Source organism: Tympanuchus pallidicinctus, unplaced genomic scaffold (assembly GCF_026119805.1).
Source record: "Tympanuchus pallidicinctus isolate F22 unplaced genomic scaffold, pur_lepc_1.0 scaffold18, whole genome shotgun sequence".
NCBI lineage: Eukaryota > Metazoa > Chordata > Aves > Galliformes > Phasianidae > Tympanuchus > Tympanuchus pallidicinctus.
In genome coordinates this window covers 10993173-11012472 of record NW_026294699.1, presented here as the reverse complement: position 1 = coordinate 11012472, position 19300 = coordinate 10993173, and the positions used below count along the sequence as shown (strand labels likewise).

The following is a 19300-nucleotide window of genomic DNA, read 5'->3' as shown; positions in this document are numbered from 1 at the left end:
CTGAGCGGGCTCCTGCTCTAACAGTGGGGGGGCCGCTGCGAGGAAGGGGGTAACGCAGCAAAAGGCCGTCGCAGTCGGGGGGCGTCGCGACGGGGGCACTGCGGGCGCTGTATCGCGGTGCGGGGCTATCGCGGCGACGGGTATCGCGACGGGGTACCGCGGGGGGGCTCCGGCGGCGCCGGGGACCGCGCGGGGCGGGGAGGGGTCGCGGGGGGCGGCGCCGCGCGGTGCTATAAAGGCGGCGGAGGGGGCGGGCGCGGCGGCGGCGGCAGCGCGGAGCGGAGCCGAAGTGCCACGATGACGGCGAACGGAACGGCGGAGCCGGTGCAGATCCAGTTCGGACTGATCAACTGCGGCAACAAGTACCTGACGGCGGAGGCGTTCGGCTTCAAGGTGAACGCGTCGGCCGCCAGCATGAAGAAGAAGCAGATCTGGACGCTGGAGCAGGACGGGGAGGATTCCAGCGCGGTGCTGCTCAAGAGCCACCTGGGCCGCTACCTGGCAGCCGACAAAGACGGCCGCGTGAGCTGCGACAGCGAGGAGCCGGGCCCCGACTGCCGCTTCCTGGTGGTGGCCCACGGCGACGGGCGGTGGTCGCTGCAGTCCGAACCGCACCGCCGCTTCTTCGGCGGCACCGAGGACCGCCTGTCGTGCTTCGCCCCGTCCGTGTCCCCCGCCGAGAAGTGGAGCGTGCACCTGGCCATGCACCCGCAGGCCAACCTCTACAGCCTGGCCCGCAAGCGCTACGCGCACCTGGGGCCGCGCCGCGACGAGCTGGCCGTGGACCGCGACGTGCCGTGGGGAGTGGACGCGCTCATCACGCTGCTCTTCGTGGAGCAGCGCTACAGCCTGCAGAGCTGCGACCACCGCCTGCTGCGGGCCGACGGCCGCCTGGTGCCCTCCGCCGAGCCCGGCACCGCCTTCACGCTGGAGTTCCGCTGCGGGAAAGTGGCGTTCCGCGACGGGGAGGGCCGCTACCTGGCGCCGTCGGGGCCCAGCGGGACGCTGAAGGCGGGGAAGAGCAGTAAGGTGGGGAAGGATGAGCTGTTCGCGCTGGAGCAGAGCTGCCCGCAGGTCGTGCTGCGCGCTGGGAACGACCGGAACGTGTCCACCCGGCAAGGTGAGGGCCGTGGGGGGAGCGGGACACGCGCGGGTGACCCGGGGACGAGGAGCGTCGCTGCCTCGCGGTGCTCTCGGCTGCGCTCGCATCCGTCGGGCATCGCCGCCCCGCGGACATCGCTGCTCCCGGTGCCCCCCCGCATCCCCGCGGCACGGCGGCCTCCCCCGCTCCTCTCCCGCAGGATCCCCGCTTCTCTCCACAGACACCTCCTTTGGATCTCTGCTCCCTCCGAAGCCCCCGTCTCTCCATGACTCCCCCTTTTCCCTGTTCACTTCCAGTATGGCTCTCTGGTTTTCACCCCCGCCCCCACCCCCCGCATTTCGCGGCCCCCATCCTTACAGCAGAGCACCCCAGACGAGGCGAGAGGCGCGGGGAGGGCGCTCCTGAGGATATGGGGGGGGTCTCTGTGGAGTCTCCCATCGCCGTGGCGGAGGCAGAGCCGCTCATTGTTCATTCACTAACAAAGCCTCTCCCAAGCCGCCGCTCGCCCTCCCCCCCCCCCCCCCCCGAGCATCGTTCGTCCCGTAGAGCTGCGGGGGGCTGAGCTCCCCCATAAATGCGGGCCGCAGTGCCATCCCCATCCCTAGCGCTGGCGTCGTTACACGGGGAAAGGAAAGGCTCTGCCCGAGCGTCCGCGCTGCGCTGTGAGCGCCGCGTAGGAACCCCCGCACAAAGGCGCGGTGCCACCGCTGTCACCTCCGTCCCCTCGAGGCCACCGCCATGTGCTCAGCGCCCCACGGCCGCGTGGCAGCACCGCTCCCCGGGCACTGAGCCACAAGCAAGGAGTTGGGGGGTGGGGGGGACAGCGCCGGGAGCCGCGGGGCGCAGCGGGCTGGGATGGGTGCGGGCACGCTGCTGCTGCACAGCCTGCGCCTGAACAGAGCGGGAATTTTCTTATATATATCCTTAATTATGTAATATTTCGAGCTTGCAGCTTAACCCTTGTCTGCACGCGGGGAGCTCGGCGCTTTGCTGCGGGAGAGCGAATGCTGAGTGCAGAGCAGCCCCTGAGATAAAGGGGTTTGGCTGCGGGGAGACCGATCCCGGGATTGGGGGATAGAGGATGGGGGATGGGGGGTGGAAATGGCGGGAGGTTGAGGGGGGAGGGGGTATAGAGGAAGGAGGTGAAGGACGGGGGGAGGATGGAGGCAGGATGGGAAGGGGGAGGATGGGGAGGATGGAGGGAGGATGGCGGTGATGGGAGGCTGAGCTGGAGGAGGTTGGAGGAAGGAGGGGGGATGGAAGCAGGAGGAGGATGGCGGTGGCCGGAGGAAGAGGAGGGTGGAAGGAGAGGAGGATGGTGGAAGGCTGAGCAGGAGGAGGAGGATGGATGGAGGAGGTTGAGGATGGCGGCGGTGAGGGGCTGAGCTGGATGGATGGATGGATGGAGGACGGGGGAGATGATGGAGGCAGGCGGGCGCTGCCGCAGCGCAGGGGGAAGGGCCGCTGCAGCCCTTTGTCACGGAGATGGGAAAACCAGATGTGGGGCGAGGTGTGGGCTGGGGGCCCCGCGCTGGGATGCAGGGAGGGGGGGGAGCAACCCGGCCCCATGGCTTTGTGCTGGGCGATGGGGGCGGGGAGGAGAAGGGGGGTGCAGATCTCCCCAGCAACGGGAGGAGGGGGGGGGGGTGTCCCTGCAGCGCGAGGGGAAAGTGCTGAGAAAAATACTGCAGGGAGGGATCTGTGACAGAGTGGGGCTCAGCGTGCCCGGCCACGGAGCTGCAGCCATCCCTTATGGGGTCCTGCTCGGCGCTGGGGCCGGGGGCTGCTGGGGGTCTCTCCCTGTGCCCGGATTGATGCAGAACCCCTGGCCGAGCCCAGAGTGGTGCTGAGCTCCACACTGCATTCATAAAAGCAGCGGAGCAGCGCGCGGCTTCCTTCCCTGCTGAATGGCTGCTGGTGGCTGCGGCAACAAAGAGCCCTTTGTGGGATGGAGGGTCCCCGAGGGCAGAGCTCTGCCATCCTCCTGCCCTGCTCCCCTCCCCCACCCCAGAGGTGTGCATAGGGTTGGGGAGGGGATGGAACGTTTCCCTGGCTGCTTTCCCATCACCCCTCACAGGGCTGTATCCCCCCCCAGTGCTGCTTTCTCCTGGATGAACATTGGTTGGGTTTTGGGATTTGTTTGCTGGTGCAGTTTATTTCTGCTGGAAGGATGGGGAGGGGACGCGCAGGGCTCTGCAGGGGGATCTGAGTCACCCCACCAGCATCCCAGGGCATCCTCTAAGCAAATGTAGCTTCATCCAGAAGGGAGAACCCTGTGTGTGCTGCCCTTCCTTGCAGCGTGGGGTGCCATGCTGTGCTGTTCTTCCCATGGGGCAGCACTGGGATTTGGGTTGCTTTGGGAGATGCCAGGAAGGTGGTTGGGTGAGGGCTTGGGCATCAGTCCTGAGGTGCTGGAACCATCCAGGCCCTTCCCAGCTGCCTTTGCTGGGGACTTAACAGAACACGCTCTGCCTTTGCCTCCAGCCAGGCTCCATCCATGGTCATACATGCAGGGGCCCTGCAGCCACCCCTCGGGTTCCTCCCCAGCCATCGGGTGCCCACGCAGGGAATTTTTCGGGGCCCGCCCCCCTCTTTGCCTCCAGCTGTAATTAGCAGCTTCGTCAAGGTCAGGGAGCGTCGTGCTGGCTCCAGACTCTGCATTTACCAACAGCAGTAATTAAAGGACGCCCGCAGCAGGGAGCAGAGCAGTTCTGCTGGGGGCAGCAAATGGGGACACGTGGCTGGGGTGGGGGGGGGGAAACAGAGGGACACGGCCGGGTGGCCTCCAACCCCTGCAGCCCCGACCCCAGCCCTCCTGCTCCCTCTCAGCCCTTTGAAGCCTCCCTCCCTGCAGCCCTAATTGCATTCCTTTCCTCTGACGCGCAGTAACCCAACCCCACGGTTGGGCTGGGGGTGGTGGGAGACACCCCCCCCCCAAAGCTTCTCTGCTGGCCCTGCGGCTGCTCCCCCGCCTGGCAGCGGATAAAGCAAAAACCTTCCCCAAACCCAGCCCAGGTGGGAGCTCGGGGGCACCTCCTGCTCCTCCCTTGCAGTGCAAAGCAGCTCCAGGCTGTGCACTGCGTCTGCAGGCCCAGGAGCCAGCAAAACGCACGGCACGGATGGAGCACGGAGGTGTGCAAAGCAGAGGGTTGTGCAGGGGGGTGGCGCTGTCCCAGCGTCCTGCTGTGGGCTGGGGGGGGCAGCGAGGTTTTGCTCTCGGTGCAGAACAAAGGCAGTGGGTTTGGCGCTGCTTTCCCAGCACAGAAAGCAAATGTTCCCTTCCAACAGGCAGCTCCTGCACGCAGTGTCTGCAAAGCACAAGGCCCGTCCTGCGGCAGATACGCAGAGCAGCTGTTCCATCTCCTGCCCCAGTCTGAAGGATTTGGTGGAAAAAATTGTCCTTAAACACAGCCCTGAGATGGGGATTCATGGGTGGCACTGCGTTAATGGATTGAGTCACCCTGCTGTCGCCTCCCACAAAAAAAAAACCACGGCCCATTTGCATTGTGAGATAGCCAGGTTTGTCTCCATTGGATGGGTGATGGAGCCCTGAGCTGGGGGCTGGCCCAGTGCTTGAGCATCTGAATGGAAAGTTGGGGTTGGACCCAAATGCCAGAAGGAGACCAACCTGTGTGCGTGTGGCTGCAGGGATGGACCTGTCGGCCAACCAGGACGAGGAGGGCGACCAGGAGACCTACCAGCTGGAGATCAACAAGGACACCAAGAAATGCGCCTTCCGCACCTACACGGGCAAGTACTGGACCCTCACCTCCAACGGGGGCATCCAGTCCACCGCCTCCACGAAGTGAGTCCTCACCTCATCCCCCTTGCTGCTTTGGGACCCCTTTGCCTTCTCCATGGGTGCAGAGATTCGGGCAGCAGGGAGGAACCCAGGCGCTCAGCCCAAAATGAGAATTCCCAGCTCCCTGGGGAAGACAGGCGCTGCCAAAAACATAAAATCAGTCGGGTTGGAAAAGGGCTCCAAGATCATCAAGTCCAACCCCAACCCACCCCCACCATGACACCATTCGTCTCCATGTCCCTGGAGGTGTCAGGCATGCAGCGCCAGCTCCCGACTGCTCTCTGGGAGAACAAACCTTGCCTAATACCCCACCTGAGCCTCCCCTGGTGCAACTGAAGGCCTTCGAGTCTCTTATTGCTGTTATTACCTGTGGTCCTTGGGGTGGGGGTCTTTACCCTTATGGCTTCCTTCATCCACCAAAATCCCAGCCAACCTGGGCTGTCCCCAGCCCCTGGGGGTCACAGAGCCGCGCTCTGCCCATAGGAACGCCAGCTGCTACTTCGACATCGAGTGGTGCGACAAGCGCATCACCCTGCGGGCTGCCAACGGCAAATACGTGACAGCGAAGAAGAACGGGCAGCTGGCAGCCTCCATGGAGACGGCAGGTAAGGGATCCGGGGCTGTGAGGCGCCCTGGGGACAGGTGGGTGCCAAACGGGGTCCCCATGCTCACGGCCGCCGTCCCTTGGTGCAGGTGAGACGGAGCACTTTGTGATGAAGCTGATCAACAGACCCATCATCGTGCTGCGCGGCGAGCACGGCTTCATCGGCTGCCGGAAGGTGACCGGCACCCTGGACTCCAACCGCTCCTCCTATGACGTCTTCCAGTTGGAGTTCAACGACGGAGCCTACAACATCAAGGGTGAGCCTGCGCCTTGGGGTGACGCGTGACCTGCTTTGGGGGGGTTTGAGGGGTCGGATGTCCCACCTGGGCCCTCGTGGCGGCTCACGGGTGCCCTGTGCCCACAGATACCACTGGGAAGTACTGGATGGTGGGCAGCGAGTCGTCCGTCACCAGCAGCAGCGATACGCCCGTGGACTTCTTTTTTGAGTTCTGCGACTATAACAAAGTGGCCATCAAAATCAATGGCAAATACCTGAAGGGTGACCACGCCGGGGTCCTCAAGGCATCCGCCGACACCATCGACGCCTCCACCCTCTGGGAATATTGATGCACTTTAGCGAGCCTCCCATTGCCAACCTCTCTTTCCCCTGTCCGTGTTTGGTTTTTTTTTTTCTTTTGTTTTTTGTTTTTTTTTGGTTTAATTTCTCCTCTCTGTACAAGGATTTCCAGCCTGGCTTGCCCTCCCCTTAGAGCCCAGTGCGTGGTGTTGGAGGTGGTCTCCCTTCATCTCATTAGAAACTGGATCAGTCGCCCAGCGGTGCGGTGCAACCTATCATTCCAAAGGGGTTTTTTTCCCCTCCATCTCTGCTCGGGGGCTGCCGTGCCCACCCTGGCCCCGAGCATCACCTCAGCCCCTTCTATTTTCCCTTTCCCCCCCAAAAGAAACAAAAAAAGAAGGAATAGGGTCGCCTCTGAGCTCCCCTCTGCCATACCCTCACTCTGTGCCCCGAGGTCCCCGTGGGGCTGTGCCCCTGTTCCTGTCCCCAGCAGCAGGTCTGTGCCCCACATTGGTGACAGGAGGACAGGGTGGGGGCACGCAGCCCCCCTTCCTCCCCCATTGCTGGGCGTGGGCACCAGCTGGCAGCAAACCTGCAGCCGTGGGTTTGCAGAGCGGACAAATTCCTTCGCAAACTTTGCACAGTGAGATTTGCTCAGTACTTTTTTTGTTGTTGGTTTTTTTTTTGGGATTTTGTTAGTTTGGTTTATTTTTTCTTTCCTCATTGAATACTGGAACGGTGATGCCAATCACTGAGCGCCCAGTGCTGGGCTGGGGGGGCTCCTGTGGGCTCCTCCTGAGCTGCGGCCGCGTGCCACCTCCTGACTGGAAACAGAAAACAAATAATGACCAAAACAGTATTTTTGTGAGCCTCTATTTATGTATGCTGTGGGCAGCACTGTGTTCTGCACTCGGTGCAACGATGCTGGTGATGCCCGGCCGATCCTCGTGGCGTTGGGGTGCTTCATCCTTCGGCCTCCCTGCGGACACCGCAGCGCCTTTCACCCCCCAGCCCCAACCTGAGGCTGCAGGCGCTGCCACCGCCGTGCCATAAGCCGGGGCTCTGCAGCCTTAAAGCTCTGCCATCCCTCCAGCAGGGCTCGGTGCTACGCTCCCACCGCCCCGTCCCCAGCACCCGCTGCCTCCCAAGGAAGAAGTGTCCTGATGGAGCCCCAGTGGCCCCGTGCCCTGGCGCACACTGCTGCCTTCGCACCCGCCGTGTCTCCTTCGTGTCCCCCCGCCCCGCTCCGGCTCTGTGTGACTTTAGCTCCTCACCTCCTGTCTCCTCTCCTCGGGTGTTGTGACCCTCCGTAAGCATCTCACTCTGAAATTTAAGTCTGGGGGGGTTTTGTTCGTTTCGGGGTGTTGGTTTTAGTACCTTTTTTTTTTTTTTTTTTTCCTAATTATTATTATTATTTTTTTTTTGTAAGTGCCATTTGTATAACTTAAACAACGACAGAAATAGCTTCAAACTGGAGAAAGATGAATAATAAAAAAAAAAACCAAGACCTGCATTCGGATACGAGTGGCGACGCGTGGTCTGTTGGGGCTCAGGGGCTCCTCGCCCCGTTGGCATCCATGGGGCACAGCCTGGCAGCTGCAGCTGTGGGTTTGGGGTCAGGCAGCGCAGCCCAGGGCTCTGGGGGGAGAACGGAACCCATTGGCTCCTTCCTCCCACCTCAAAGCCATCGCTGGATGGAGGCTGGGGCTCGTTCTGTGATGCCCAGCAGTCCAGAGGCAGCGTGGGTCAGAGCTGCTCCTCCTGGCTGATGGGGAGATAAAAAAAGGGGGGGAAAAAAAAGCAGATCTGTGTGCGCAGCACATCACAGAGCGGGGGTGGGACCCCATCCTGCAAACAAGGGCCGAGCGGAGGAAGGATGCGATTCCGCTGCCATAAACAAAGCAAAAATTAAAGCTGTGCAGGAAACGTCAGCACTGGTCGCCTTCGGCCCCGCGCCCCACCGAGCCGCGCTCACACCTCCTGGTTTCCATTTACAGGAGCGACTGGAAACCATTTTCTATTCCATTTCTCCCTCCTGGGGGAGGACGCGTCTGCTGCCCCCGTCCCATAAGCACAGCCTGGAGCTGGAAGCCAGAGTGCACAGATTTATTTACAAAAACGACACCGAAAAAGAAAAAAGAATTCAAAAATTACAATATGATACAGGGAAACTCTGTACACACGGAATAGGAGAACGGTTTTACTACCGGAAGGTAAAGAAAAATATTTATTTCTTTTATTTCAATAAACCAACCTATTTGCTTTCGGCTATCGTTATACAAAGTTGCAGAACATGCACATCTTTACAGGGTTTCTTTCTTTTAATAGGACGTCTTTGCTAAGTGCAAATACTAAGTTTCTCTCCCCACCTTTAAGGCAAGTTAAACGGGACACCGCAATTAACCGTAATGAGTACCTGGTAGAGGATGCAGCCACGGCTCCTCCAGGACACGAGGGGACACAGCCAGTGGCTCTGCTGGCTGTGCAGAGCTTTGCTTTTGTAACAGAACGACCCAAACCAGCAACGGACTCAAACATGACCAGAAACCACTGCTGGGCATCTCCCAGGCCAGAGGGAAGGAGCAGCCCAGGCACACAGCACCATGGTTGTGAGGGAGAACAGCCCTATCCCTGCCCCTCTCTTGAATCCTCCAGGCCTCTTCTGCAGTGTGACGTGGCTGTGGGGCAGCAGGATGAGCCCCGTCCCCAGGGAGGTGCTGGCGCTGACCCACAGACATGGGGACAGACCCCCAGCGCCACCCACCCCATGCCATCTCCAATCCCACCTCACCACTTCTGTCCCTTTTTCTCCATCCCCAAACTTCTCCCTGCCCATGCTGAGATCCCAATACGGCCGTGCATCTTTGCAAAGCATCAAAAGAGGGAACGGGAGCCCGACTTCTGCTATCACAGCACTGCCTGTGCCGAGCACACGGCTGCTGCAGGAGAGCAGCAAAGGGTGCAGCTGTGCCTGCGAGAGATCCTGCAGTGCTGCACCAAGGCAGAGCAAATGCAGCCAGATGAGAGCTGCAGCACAGCACTGAGTGCCACCTCCATCCCCAGGACAGGCCCTGAGCAACCGTCACCCACCTGTCAGAGAGGTGGGCAGATCTCAGCAACTCAAGCACATTGGCCCCGGGGCTGTCTTCAGATACAGACTAAAGAGGAAAAATAATAATTTAAAAAAAAAACAGCATTAAAAAGAAAAAATAATAAGTAATAGCAGCAAGTGAATGCCACTGGGTTATTAATGCTAGAGACCACGGCACTGAGGGGTGGGAACGCTTGGTAGGATGCATCCAACCCACAGGAAATGTCTGAGAGCAGAGAATGGACTCTGAAAGGCAAGGAAGTGCTACCTGAAAAACAAACACAGCCCAAGGACACCTGGATGCTGGAATATGGGGGAAAGCAGGATGCAGCACAGCCCAAACAACCTGGGATCCACTGCACAGGGGGTGGGTAAGAGCCAGCCCCGAGCTCCTGCTGGCTTTGCCCCTCCAAACGCTTTGCTGCTTTTGGGGAGGCTGCCCCAGACACAAAGCACAGCCCCTGAGTGCAGAACATGCTGGTGGTTACCAACACTGACACCACAGCACCCGGCACACACAGCTGTCCTTTACCTACCCCTGACTGCTGGTGGGGATTTGGGAGGCCCGCATGAGAACAGCAAAAGAAAGGCCATGTGCTGGAAGCTGGAGGGCAGCTTCCTGCTGGGAATGAGCACCTGAGCCTGTAGAAGGGGCAAACTGCTCTCAAGGATCGAGATGGCCGAGCTTTCTGCTTCCTGGAGCCCTGAGATGGGATGTGGCTCTGGGCTGCTGAACAAGAACTGAGCCATGAGGTGGCTGCTGCATCCCCTCACTCCGTGCAGAGCGAGAAATGCTAAATACACTACATTAACTGGGTTTGGAACAATTTATTTCTGCTGGGAGGTGTTAGCAGGTTACAGGGATGCTGGAGAACATGGGAACCCCAAACCTTGGGCTTAGGGCAGCCGAGTCCCATTACCTTGTTCCTGAAGGTTTTACTCAGGTGCCAAGTCCCTCCTCCCTTCCCACAGGACTCAGGCTGTTGCAGCTGCTCTGGCCAGCAGGAAGGTTGGAGTTTTGGAAGACTCCCAAGGATCTTTTGCATCCCCTGTGCTCCACAAGTCTCATTTTCCCTCTCAGCAGCTGTCTGAATAGTCTTTGCCAAATAAAAATTTAAAAAAAAAAAAAAGGACTCCCAACATAGGAAGAGACCTTGGAAATGCAGCACCAAGCCCTGTTGCAGCACAGGTTGAAATGTTTGATTGTAAAGGTCCGGAGAAGCTATAGATAAGGGTGTAGTGCAGGCGTGTGCCAGGCACAGCAGCTCCCCTGCAGCTGGCTGAGTGGGGGCTGCAGCAGGACGGGGTGATGCTACCAGGGGCTTCGTCCTGCAGGGACCGACGCCATCCGAACGGCGTCAGAAGCGGTGCCGAGGCTGAGGGCCGAAGTGCATAGGCAAGTTGTGCTCCAGCTGAACGTTGATCTGGGGAAAATCATAGTTCACCCTCATGTTAGGCAGCGGGGGCACGTAGGGGGCGGGGATGGGGCCGATGTTGAGGGGGATGTTATTGTAGATGGGACGGACGGGGGGCAGCGGGAAGGGAGGGTGAACGAAGGGGTAAGGAGGCATCCGTGGCTGATGGAGGTTCTGAGGAACGGGTCTGGGGATGACTTCAATTCTCTGCATTTTCTCCATGGGCTTTTCCACCGGAGGGCCGATCCGCTTGAAGCTGTTCTCTGCAGAGGGAGGAAGGGGAGGAACCAGTCATGCCGCTCACCAAGCTTGGATCCCCCACCATCCCCAGCACGCTCCTTAAGCACCCCTGCCCCTTCTCCTCCCAGAACCTCCTTGCTCCCACTCCCTGCTTGGAGCACAGGCACGAGGTTGGAAGGTTGGCTCCTTCCATCAGCAGCGCAGCACAAGCACGGTCTGCTTGCAGATGTGTGGGGCTGCCCCTTGGTGCCTCTGTTCCCTTTCCTCCCCACTGTCCCACCAACAGCTGCAGCCAACGCCGCTTCAAAGCTAGGCAGGTTCCCAGCAGGAACAGCACGAGGGCAGCATGGAAAGAAGGCAGCAAACCCAGAGCTGGGAGCTCTACGCTCTGCAGTCATTCTTGATCTGACCTCAAAGCACAGAAACTTACCTCCGTTTTTCTTCCTCTGCTCCTCTTCGGCCTCCTTCTGAATCTCCTGAATTATCTTCTCGTCATCTTCCTAGGAATCAGAGCATAAAGAATCAGAATAATTCCTGCTGCAGCTGCTTTCTATTCTCTCAGCACAGCTTTTGGCATAAGTGTGTACAGGAAAAGAGACAAATTCAGCTGTCTTGTCTTCATCCAGGATGCCCCACAGTCAACCAAAAGCAAGGCTGTGACAGGGGGTCGCCGTATGAGCAATGTGCACAGAGCCAAGCTGGTTCTATGGAGCACACCTCAGATCAGCTTTCCAGGGAGATGAGTGCTAAAATTCATTGCCTTGATGGAAACCAGAGAGCTGCAACCCAGCTCCGCCCATCCAAAGAGTTGCTGGAGAGCTGTTAATCTTCTCAATGGCAATTGCCTATTAAATATTTACACTGTGCGAGCACTTCTTGAGTTTTTGGCCCAACAGCTGGAATTAACACAACTTAAATCCTGGCTCTAGTAGCTAAACGGTGCCGTAACGAGGCCATTTAGATCTTATCTGTAACCGTGAGGAGGACATAAATCACAGTGCGTTGCTGTAATATCTATCCCGACGTCACAGCTGGAATATTCAGACCCGCTGCTCAGTGAGAAACTGGAAGCATCCCTCTGCCCCTCACCTTCCTCCTTTTTCTCAACCCAACGTGGCAGCAGTCAGACCCAGTGTCGCATTCAAAACACGCTGCGGGTGCCTTTGGCACAGCCAGCCTCCCAGCCCACCCCACAGCCCCACACACGTCCAGCAGCACCAGAACCTTGCTGCCCGTGCTCTGCTCCCACCACAGACAAGGTTTCCCCAGGAGACAGAAGTTATCTTCATCTGCACAAAGCCACCGAGCTCGGCACCTCCCAGCCTTGGATTGCTCCTTGAGTCAATGGTTAAAATGAAGCCTTTCCAGCACGTGGTATTTCATCTGAGCGGGTTGCTTCCACGGCCCGTTAATTGCAGCCTATCTATCTCCATAAAAAGCGCTGAAGAATGGCTCCTGTGAGCCTGCACGGAGCTTCTGATAGCCCTGAGAGCATCAGATTGCAGCTGGGAAGCAGCTGAGCTGGACAGCACAGCTCCTCGCTGTCTGGGCAGTGCAGGGGTGGCCCCAAAGCTTCAGGATCCGTTCATTTTTGTCTCAAGAATATTGTTTTTCAATGCCATTGGAAACCAGATAGCTGCCTCTCCCATCCTACTGCCCTCACTGCAAACGTGCACCTGTGGGTTTGTTTGTTTCTTTAGCTATATGGTAAGAAGGTAACAAACTCAACGGAACACTATTCTCCAACTCCCTTCCCTCACACAAAGGTAAAATCTCACCTTAAAGCCTAGAAATGTTCAGGTTCCCTTCTACTTAAAGTTTGTTAGAGTCCAGAATTAGCTTCCTAAAGTACTGCTTTCCAGATGCTGCCATCCTACTGCCATCGGACTGCTACCAGCCACGGATCCATCCCACCCCATCCCATCCCATCCCATCCCATCCCATCCCATCCCATCCCATCCCATCCCATCCCATCCCATCCCATCCCATCCCATCCCATCGCTGCTGGCCCCATTGATGCTGCAGAAATCTGGGCTCTCCCAGCAACAGCACAGCTCCCTAGGATCCTCCTGCAGCAGGGGCCACTTGACCCCGGGTTACCCTGCAGCTGACCCCTGCACTACCTCCAGCCCCACAGAGCCATCTGCCCTCCGGCTTCACGCACCCCTGGGATGCTGCTCCAATCACTGCAGCTCCCAGAGAGGAGCAAAGGCACAAAGCAGCAAACCCCCATCTGCCAGAGCTGCAAAGCGAGGCCAGTCGGCAGGGATGACATAAACCACATCACCCTAAGTGCAGAGCCCATCTGCAGAAAGGAGCAGACCTCACAGGCTGGTACCCATTAATATCAGGGGAAGAGAAATGCACCGCACAACATGCACCTTCCTGCTTAAAAACAGCAGCTGACATCGGGTTTGGCACAACGCATTGGGTTCGGTAGCTGCGGTATTTTGGGAAGACCCACATTCCAGCTGGAACAAAACAGAGAGGGGGGTGCATGCAGTGAGGTAACTGGGGGCTATTTGGAAGGACTGCTGATGCCACGAGACCTGGCTGTTGCATGCTGCACTGTCAGGAGCAAGAAATCAGCCTGACCCCACTGCAATTGCAGGGATTCATTTAGGGGCAAAGCATCCACACCAAAAATAAGGTTTTCTTTGCCACGCTCGGGCTGGTTTGGTGCTGATGTCACATGGCTTGGAGGCACTGTTTCAAAAGCCTCTTGTGTCTGTTTGCTGAGCGGGTTCCCAACCCTTCATAAGGGCTGGATTATGATTTTCATCGCCCGCTCGCAGGCTGCGTGCAAGGAGGCATTGATCCCATCGAGTTAGCAGTCATCTTCCCGTCAGCTGCCTCGCCTACAGCAAAAAGAAATGGGAAAGGGGAAAAAAAGCAGAGCCCCAAGCACTGAGGGGGCTGGGGTACGGTGGTGGAGCAAGGAGGGACCCCTTGGCTGTGAGGGACAACGTGCAGAGCAATGCTGCAGCATGGGAGGAGGGGAAAGGCGAGAGCTGGGAGCTGCAACCCCCTCCCTATCTGCGAGTGCTGCAGAAAGCAAGTGAGGTTATTTGCAGCACCTGCCACAGGGCTGGCTGACACAACAGGGCAAGATGTGCCCACACTGTGTGCAGCATCACACGGCAGCGAGCCGGGTACGGCCCCGTGCTGGGGCTGCAGCCAGAGCAGAGCTGGGCACGGCCACAGAGCTGCTGGGAAACACGGGAGGAAGGAAACGCAGCGGTGAGAGATACTGAGAGCACTGCCAGCCACGCAGGGCCAAGCCTCAAACAGAACCGAGCCCCAAACAGAACCCCCTGCCCAGAACAACAGCATACCTACAGAGCTTTGGAGAGCTCTGGTTTTAGCTGCCTTCTTTAGTTATTAACTGCTGGGAGAAAAGGGCTGCTGCCTCATGAGGGGAGAGACCAGGACTGGGGCTGCTGTGAGCTGCACTCCCTGCCCAGCCTTCAGCAAGGGGCTGGGGGTGCGTTTGCCACCATTACCTCCCCCCTCTCCTTTTTGCCCTTCCACCGCTTTCTTTTTCCACATACGTGTGGCCACAGCCGTTCCCAATCAACTCGCAGTGATTTTCAGGCCAAAGGATTGCAGGGTTTTGTTTCAAATCATTCCCAGATCAGCTGCAGGAAGGTGGGGGGCTGCTGGGGGCTGCTCCTGCAGTGCAGAGCAGGGATGGGAGCAGTGCTGCAGGGGAGGGGGAGCAGAGAAACCTTTTAGCAACAGCCATTGCTATTGGTGTGCCTTGATGGCTTTCTGGGGATGCCATGAGTTCACCATATGCTTCTGATTAAGGCATTACAGAGCATGTTGGAAAGAAACTGAGTTTGGGGGGATGTTCCCCCACCACTGCAGACTTCCCTTCAGACACTGAACTCAATGCATTTCATGCATTTTCTCGACGCAGCTGAATTTTTGCAGTCTTTGCTCAGCAGCTCCTGGTAGCAGTGCTAGAAAGAGGGACAACTGCAAACAGCTCACAGCAATCAGCCTTCTACTCCCAACTTCAACGATGGCTGTTCAGGAGTGTTTTAAGGGTTGCTGAGAAGTATATGATCAACTTTAAAGCCAAGAAAAGCTGCAGTGCGGTTTTATCAAGAGTTTAAAGGCAGCCTGGTCTGGTCTTAAATGGGGAGGTTGCTGGCCCTGCACGTGGCAGGGGGGTTGGAGATTCACGATCCTTGAGATCCCTTCCAACCTTTGCCATTCTGTGAGTCCGTGATTTAAAAACGGGCATTGAATTCAAGGTGATGCACAGGAGAGCAGAACCCAGCTTCCCCAAAGCAGTCAAACTGCAGCACGGGATCAGAGCACACCACCTCCAGCGGGGCATCAGCCTCGGCTTTGCTGCAGACGCTCAGCAGCCAACGCTCAGCCCTGAGCCCCAGATCTGCCGTTTGCCTGCAGGATCAGCTCTCCCTGCTTCGTCCTGCAGCACAACAGACTTCACGCAGCCTCAAGGAGCAGCCGAGCCAGGGCAGCACGTGCCGGTACCCTGCAGAGCTGCACGGCTGCAGCAGAACCCCGCTCTGGTGCGATGGAGGAGTGCTGGCCGCAGCCCGGCTGCAGCTCATCTCTGAGCCGGCAGGCATCGCCCCATGCTTGTGAACTACAGCACGGGCAGCAGCCTCTCCTCAGGAGCAGTCAGAAGGGTCTGCTTTATTCTCCCAAGATCACCGCAGACAAAGACGCACAGATGCTGCCTCTACCGAGTCTTTCATCCTGAACCCGAGCCGTGAATAGGTCGATTTACCCCTTCTCAAGAATCGCTTCAGACTCAGAGAACGTTAAACGCCCGCTGAAGAACAAAGCTTCCCTACTTGAAAGAAACCCCAAATCTGCCTTAAATAACGAGGGATTAAGCCAAGGCAGATTTTTCACCAAAGTGTGAAGCTCCCCAGGTCTAACAAAGCTGCAGTCTGTGGCCGTGAAATAAAAACGGACAGTGGCCCTATGGCTGCACCACCGGTCTGCTGTGAGCACAGCCCTGCAGAACAAACACGTCCCATCACCCCCTAAAAGCCACATTTGTGCACACGTGTGCCCTCCCCATTTTGCAGCAGTCTGTCCCAAGGACTCCTGGGCAATGGGCTGCAAAGCCCACCAGAGACAGACCTGTCTTCTCTGCTCTTGAGTGCACACAGAACAGGGCTGCAGCTACAGCAGATGCTCTCTTCCCATACGGACAGCACTAGGCACCCACTGACCACTACAGAATGAAAGAAGTGGAAGAAAAAGAGGAAATGGAAGCAAGAAAGGCCCAAGAAGATGCCATGCCAACAGGGCTGGGGTGGAACAGCATCACCCCTGACAAAGGACAGGACACTGCAATGGCATTTTGCAGGTTCACATCTAACGTGCAGATCCACAGTCACTCCCCACTGCTCAAATTTCCCACATCACCTCCTGCTCACAGAAAGCAGATCAGCAGGAGGGACCGCACTGCCGTCTCTAACAGCATCACTCGCACAGGGGGGCAATGCAAACTGGTACTCATCATTCACCCTGAGAAGCCAGCAGCGGAGTTTCACGTTATTTTCTGCACTGCAGCAAGGACAGTCACCCTGCTTCAACTCCCCACAACACCAAAAACAAAGCAGGCAGTGCCAGCTCTCTGCTGACGGTGGGAAATCTTTCTCTGCCACAGTATTGGTTAATTAGAGAGCTGGAAAGGGCCCGGTGACAGTGCTTTCTTTGTGCTGCCTGCTTATTTATTTATTTTAAAGTACAGTATGAGCTTTTTTGAGAGGCCCCATGTTTTCTCTGGCTCGGAACAAATGCCATTACTGAGCACAATCAGCATCCTGATGGGAACAAAGGACTCAGCACCACCAGTTGTGTCCCAGTGGGAAACAGGGAGGAGGTGCAGGGCTGTGGGGTGGCACAGCCATGTGTCTGAAATGGGAGAGCCTGGAAGCAAGTGCCTGTGTTTAGTGTAACACCTTTTGCTGCAGATAACAGAATACAGGCAGGCAAGCAAAGCACTAGGAAGCTTACTCTGGTAGAAGGGAGAGATGCAGTGGCTCTGCTTTTTGCACCATGCCTGTGCAGCACTGTGCACGTTCTCAGCAAGAGATGCTGGGAGCAGGCTGACAAGCTGCAGCATCCTGAGACAAAGAAGCATTGGAACAACCGAAGCTCAAAGACGCTCTGAGAAGGCAGATCCACATTCACACCGCTCTGCTACTCTGCTGAAATCAGGAAACTCAGCTCCTGCCTTTGGATCTGTGGTAAGGGCAACCTCTACTCATAGAGCTGCTGCATGAAATCACACCATCCCACAGCTACAAGAGTATAACAGAGCAAAGTTTCAAGTTACTTACTACAGCTTCCCTCACAGCACAGTGGTATTTCAGTTCTTCCTTTGCAGCTGTTGACAACAGCCGTGAGAACGGACACAACTGCAGCTTTGGCTCACAGGGATTGGCAGAGTGAGCCGAGCAGATAAGCAGAGCTGTGGGGCACCAGGAAGACAGCAGGTGCAGAGCCACAGCAAACAGCAACCTGGATGCAAAGCTAGGAACAAGTTGTGGTCAGATGGGACTCCGTGCTGATGTGGGCTTGCTTGACACTTGCTAGCGTGTTTTCTAGCCGCTCTGGGAGAGGAAAAATGTTGCACTGCCTAAAAACGCTCATTTCCCTCTATTGCAAAGCATGCATTTCAACAGCACTGAATGATAACTGAAACGAGAGTGCAAACTGCTCCCCAGCATCCTCCCTCACTTACTGTGGGATCCGTCCAGAGGGAGCACTTGGCGCAGTCCTGGCAGGGAGCTCCAGGTGAGCGGGGGTGCTGGCAGAAGTGGTCGTAGCCGTTGATGGCGGCCCGGCACAGGTAGCACATCTGCGCTCCGCAGCGGCACGACATGCGGTTGCAGCCCTCCGATTTGATCAGGCCGGTCCCACACTTGTGGCATTTTCTGATTCGGGCCGCTGTCATTTTCTCTTCTCTGCGACACGAGGGGAGAGGGAGGAGGATCAGAGAAGGGGTGTCTGCAGTACCGTCCCTGCCACACCGTCCCGGCAGCCCCGCTCCCGCTTCTTCCCTCCTACACCATCTCCACGGTCAGCTGCTGTTCCAAGGAGGTCTGGGCTCAGTTCCACTTGGAGCCAGCCCACGACAACTCGAGAACAAATTAAGTGAAAGGAAGTCAATGGCAGCCTGCGTGCTACAGCCCTGATTCTGGTTTCCATGCGAGCCAAAACACAGCAGTGCCGGGCTCCGGATCGGGAGGAATTCACACCATAAGTCAGGAGACCAAAGGGCGCACAGATTCCTGACTCGGCTGCAAAGAAACACAGCCGAGGAGATAAAGCTGGGGAAAAGCAAACAGCTGTGGTCATCTGCCAGCTAGTTTTGTGTCCGGCTGTTGCTGCGGCTACAAAGATGCCGTGACCACGTAGACTGCCTTCAATCCTGGCTGCTGTGCTACAGATTTATTTGGCTTTTATTAAATTTCAATCAGTCGCTGAAAAATAATCACAATTTTCCCCAAAGAAACTCAGCCTTTTCAGGAAGATTCTCTGCGTAAGTCTTCCAGAGGTTATTGCTTTAGGTATGGAAGACAGGGAGAAGTGGGAAGGCAAGGCAGGGCACAGTCCCCGTCCCCAGCAGGCAGCCTGGCAGGGACGTGCTCTGAGCAAAGGTTTGGCTCATGGCAATGCTGTTTTGGCACAGAAATGGAGGAAAGCACCGGTCACTTAATTAAAAGACTTAAGAATACAAGTTGTCAGCCTGAGGGCCAATTTTATGACTGCTGAGGATCACGTTACAATTTAATTCACAGTTGAGAAGTGAAATTTGATGACAGCAGAAGGAAGGGACTGCATTTGGACTGAGGGAGGCACGGCCCCTTGGCTGCACTGACCCTGCAGCACAGAACCAGCAGCCAGCATCTCCACCCAGCTGCTCCAGGGGATCTGCAAAGCCAACATGTGTTTGGGAGATGACAGGGAAGGATTTTTAAGGAGGATCCCAGCAACAGAGCAGGCCACAACACAGCCCCTCAAACTGCTCCATCCGCAAAGCCAGAGGAGCGGTGAAGGGCCAAGTGGAAAAAAAGGCAGCCAGAAGTGGGAATTTCAGCTGCCTTGCAGCTACACCAAGCTCCCCTGCAGCTATATCCAGCACGGTGCGTGCCCAGGCTGTTGGAAATGGGCTAAGAATAGACAGGAAGGAAAAAAATCAACTTGAGGCTGACTGCTCCGAACGGCAGCTGCTCTTCCCTCCTCTGCTCAACAGGATGCTGCTGATTCAGACTTTTTTTGGAAACTCTGAGCGAGGCAGGAAGCTTGGCCCGAGCTCCAGCTGTGCTTCCCTTTCCTTACGCAGGGCTTCAAAAGGAAGCTTTCATTGTATCATGCACTGCGACTCACCTATCTGCTGCAGTGACCTGCCAAAGGTTTTGAAACTGATTTTTTTCCATATTAGGGACACGACAACTTGTTTCTCCTCCTTCTCACCCCTCTTTCCTATAGGGAAAGGAGTGGCAAGAGAAAGAAGCCATATAAAAT

The 19300-nt window shown here is 57.1% G+C and overlaps 2 protein-coding genes across 8 annotated transcripts in view; one reads left to right on the top strand and one right to left on the bottom strand.

The window, feature by feature from the left end:
• Positions 1–257: 257 nt before the first annotated feature.
• FSCN1 (fascin actin-bundling protein 1) lies at positions 258–7544 on the top strand. Its single transcript, XM_052680239.1, has 5 exons — positions 258–1120; positions 4751–4907; positions 5388–5509; positions 5598–5765; positions 5873–7544. The coding sequence occupies exons 1-5, from the start codon at positions 298–300 to the stop codon at positions 6073–6075; spliced, it is 1473 nt and encodes a 490-aa protein (XP_052536199.1). The 5' UTR covers positions 258–297; the 3' UTR covers positions 6076–7544.
• Positions 7545–8110: 566 nt separating this feature from the next.
• The window catches only part of RNF216 (ring finger protein 216), a 62850-nt gene continuing 51660 nt past the window's right edge, over positions 8111–19300 (bottom strand). For all 7 annotated transcript variants that reach the window (XM_052680220.1, XM_052680218.1, XM_052680219.1 and 4 more), the window contains 3 exons: positions 17514–17736; positions 11202–11271; positions 8111–10794 (listed from right to left, as the gene is read on the bottom strand). In XM_052680220.1, coding sequence (XP_052536180.1) covers positions 10475–10794; positions 11202–11271; positions 17514–17736 — 613 coding nt within the window. In that variant the 3' untranslated portion in view covers positions 8111–10474. The remainder of the gene's footprint in view (positions 10795–11201; positions 11272–17513; positions 17737–19300) is intronic.

Coding starts and splice junctions, on each gene's coding strand:
- FSCN1 (XM_052680239.1), top strand. CDS start 298: ATGACGGCGAACGGAACGGCGGAGCCGGTGCAGATCCAGTTCGGACTG. Junction 1,121..4,750: donor GAACGTGTCCACCCGGCAAG/GTGAGGGCCGTG, acceptor GTGTGGCTGCAG/GGATGGACCTGTCGGCCAAC. Junction 5,510..5,597: donor AGCCTCCATGGAGACGGCAG/GTAAGGGATCCG, acceptor CCCTTGGTGCAG/GTGAGACGGAGCACTTTGTG.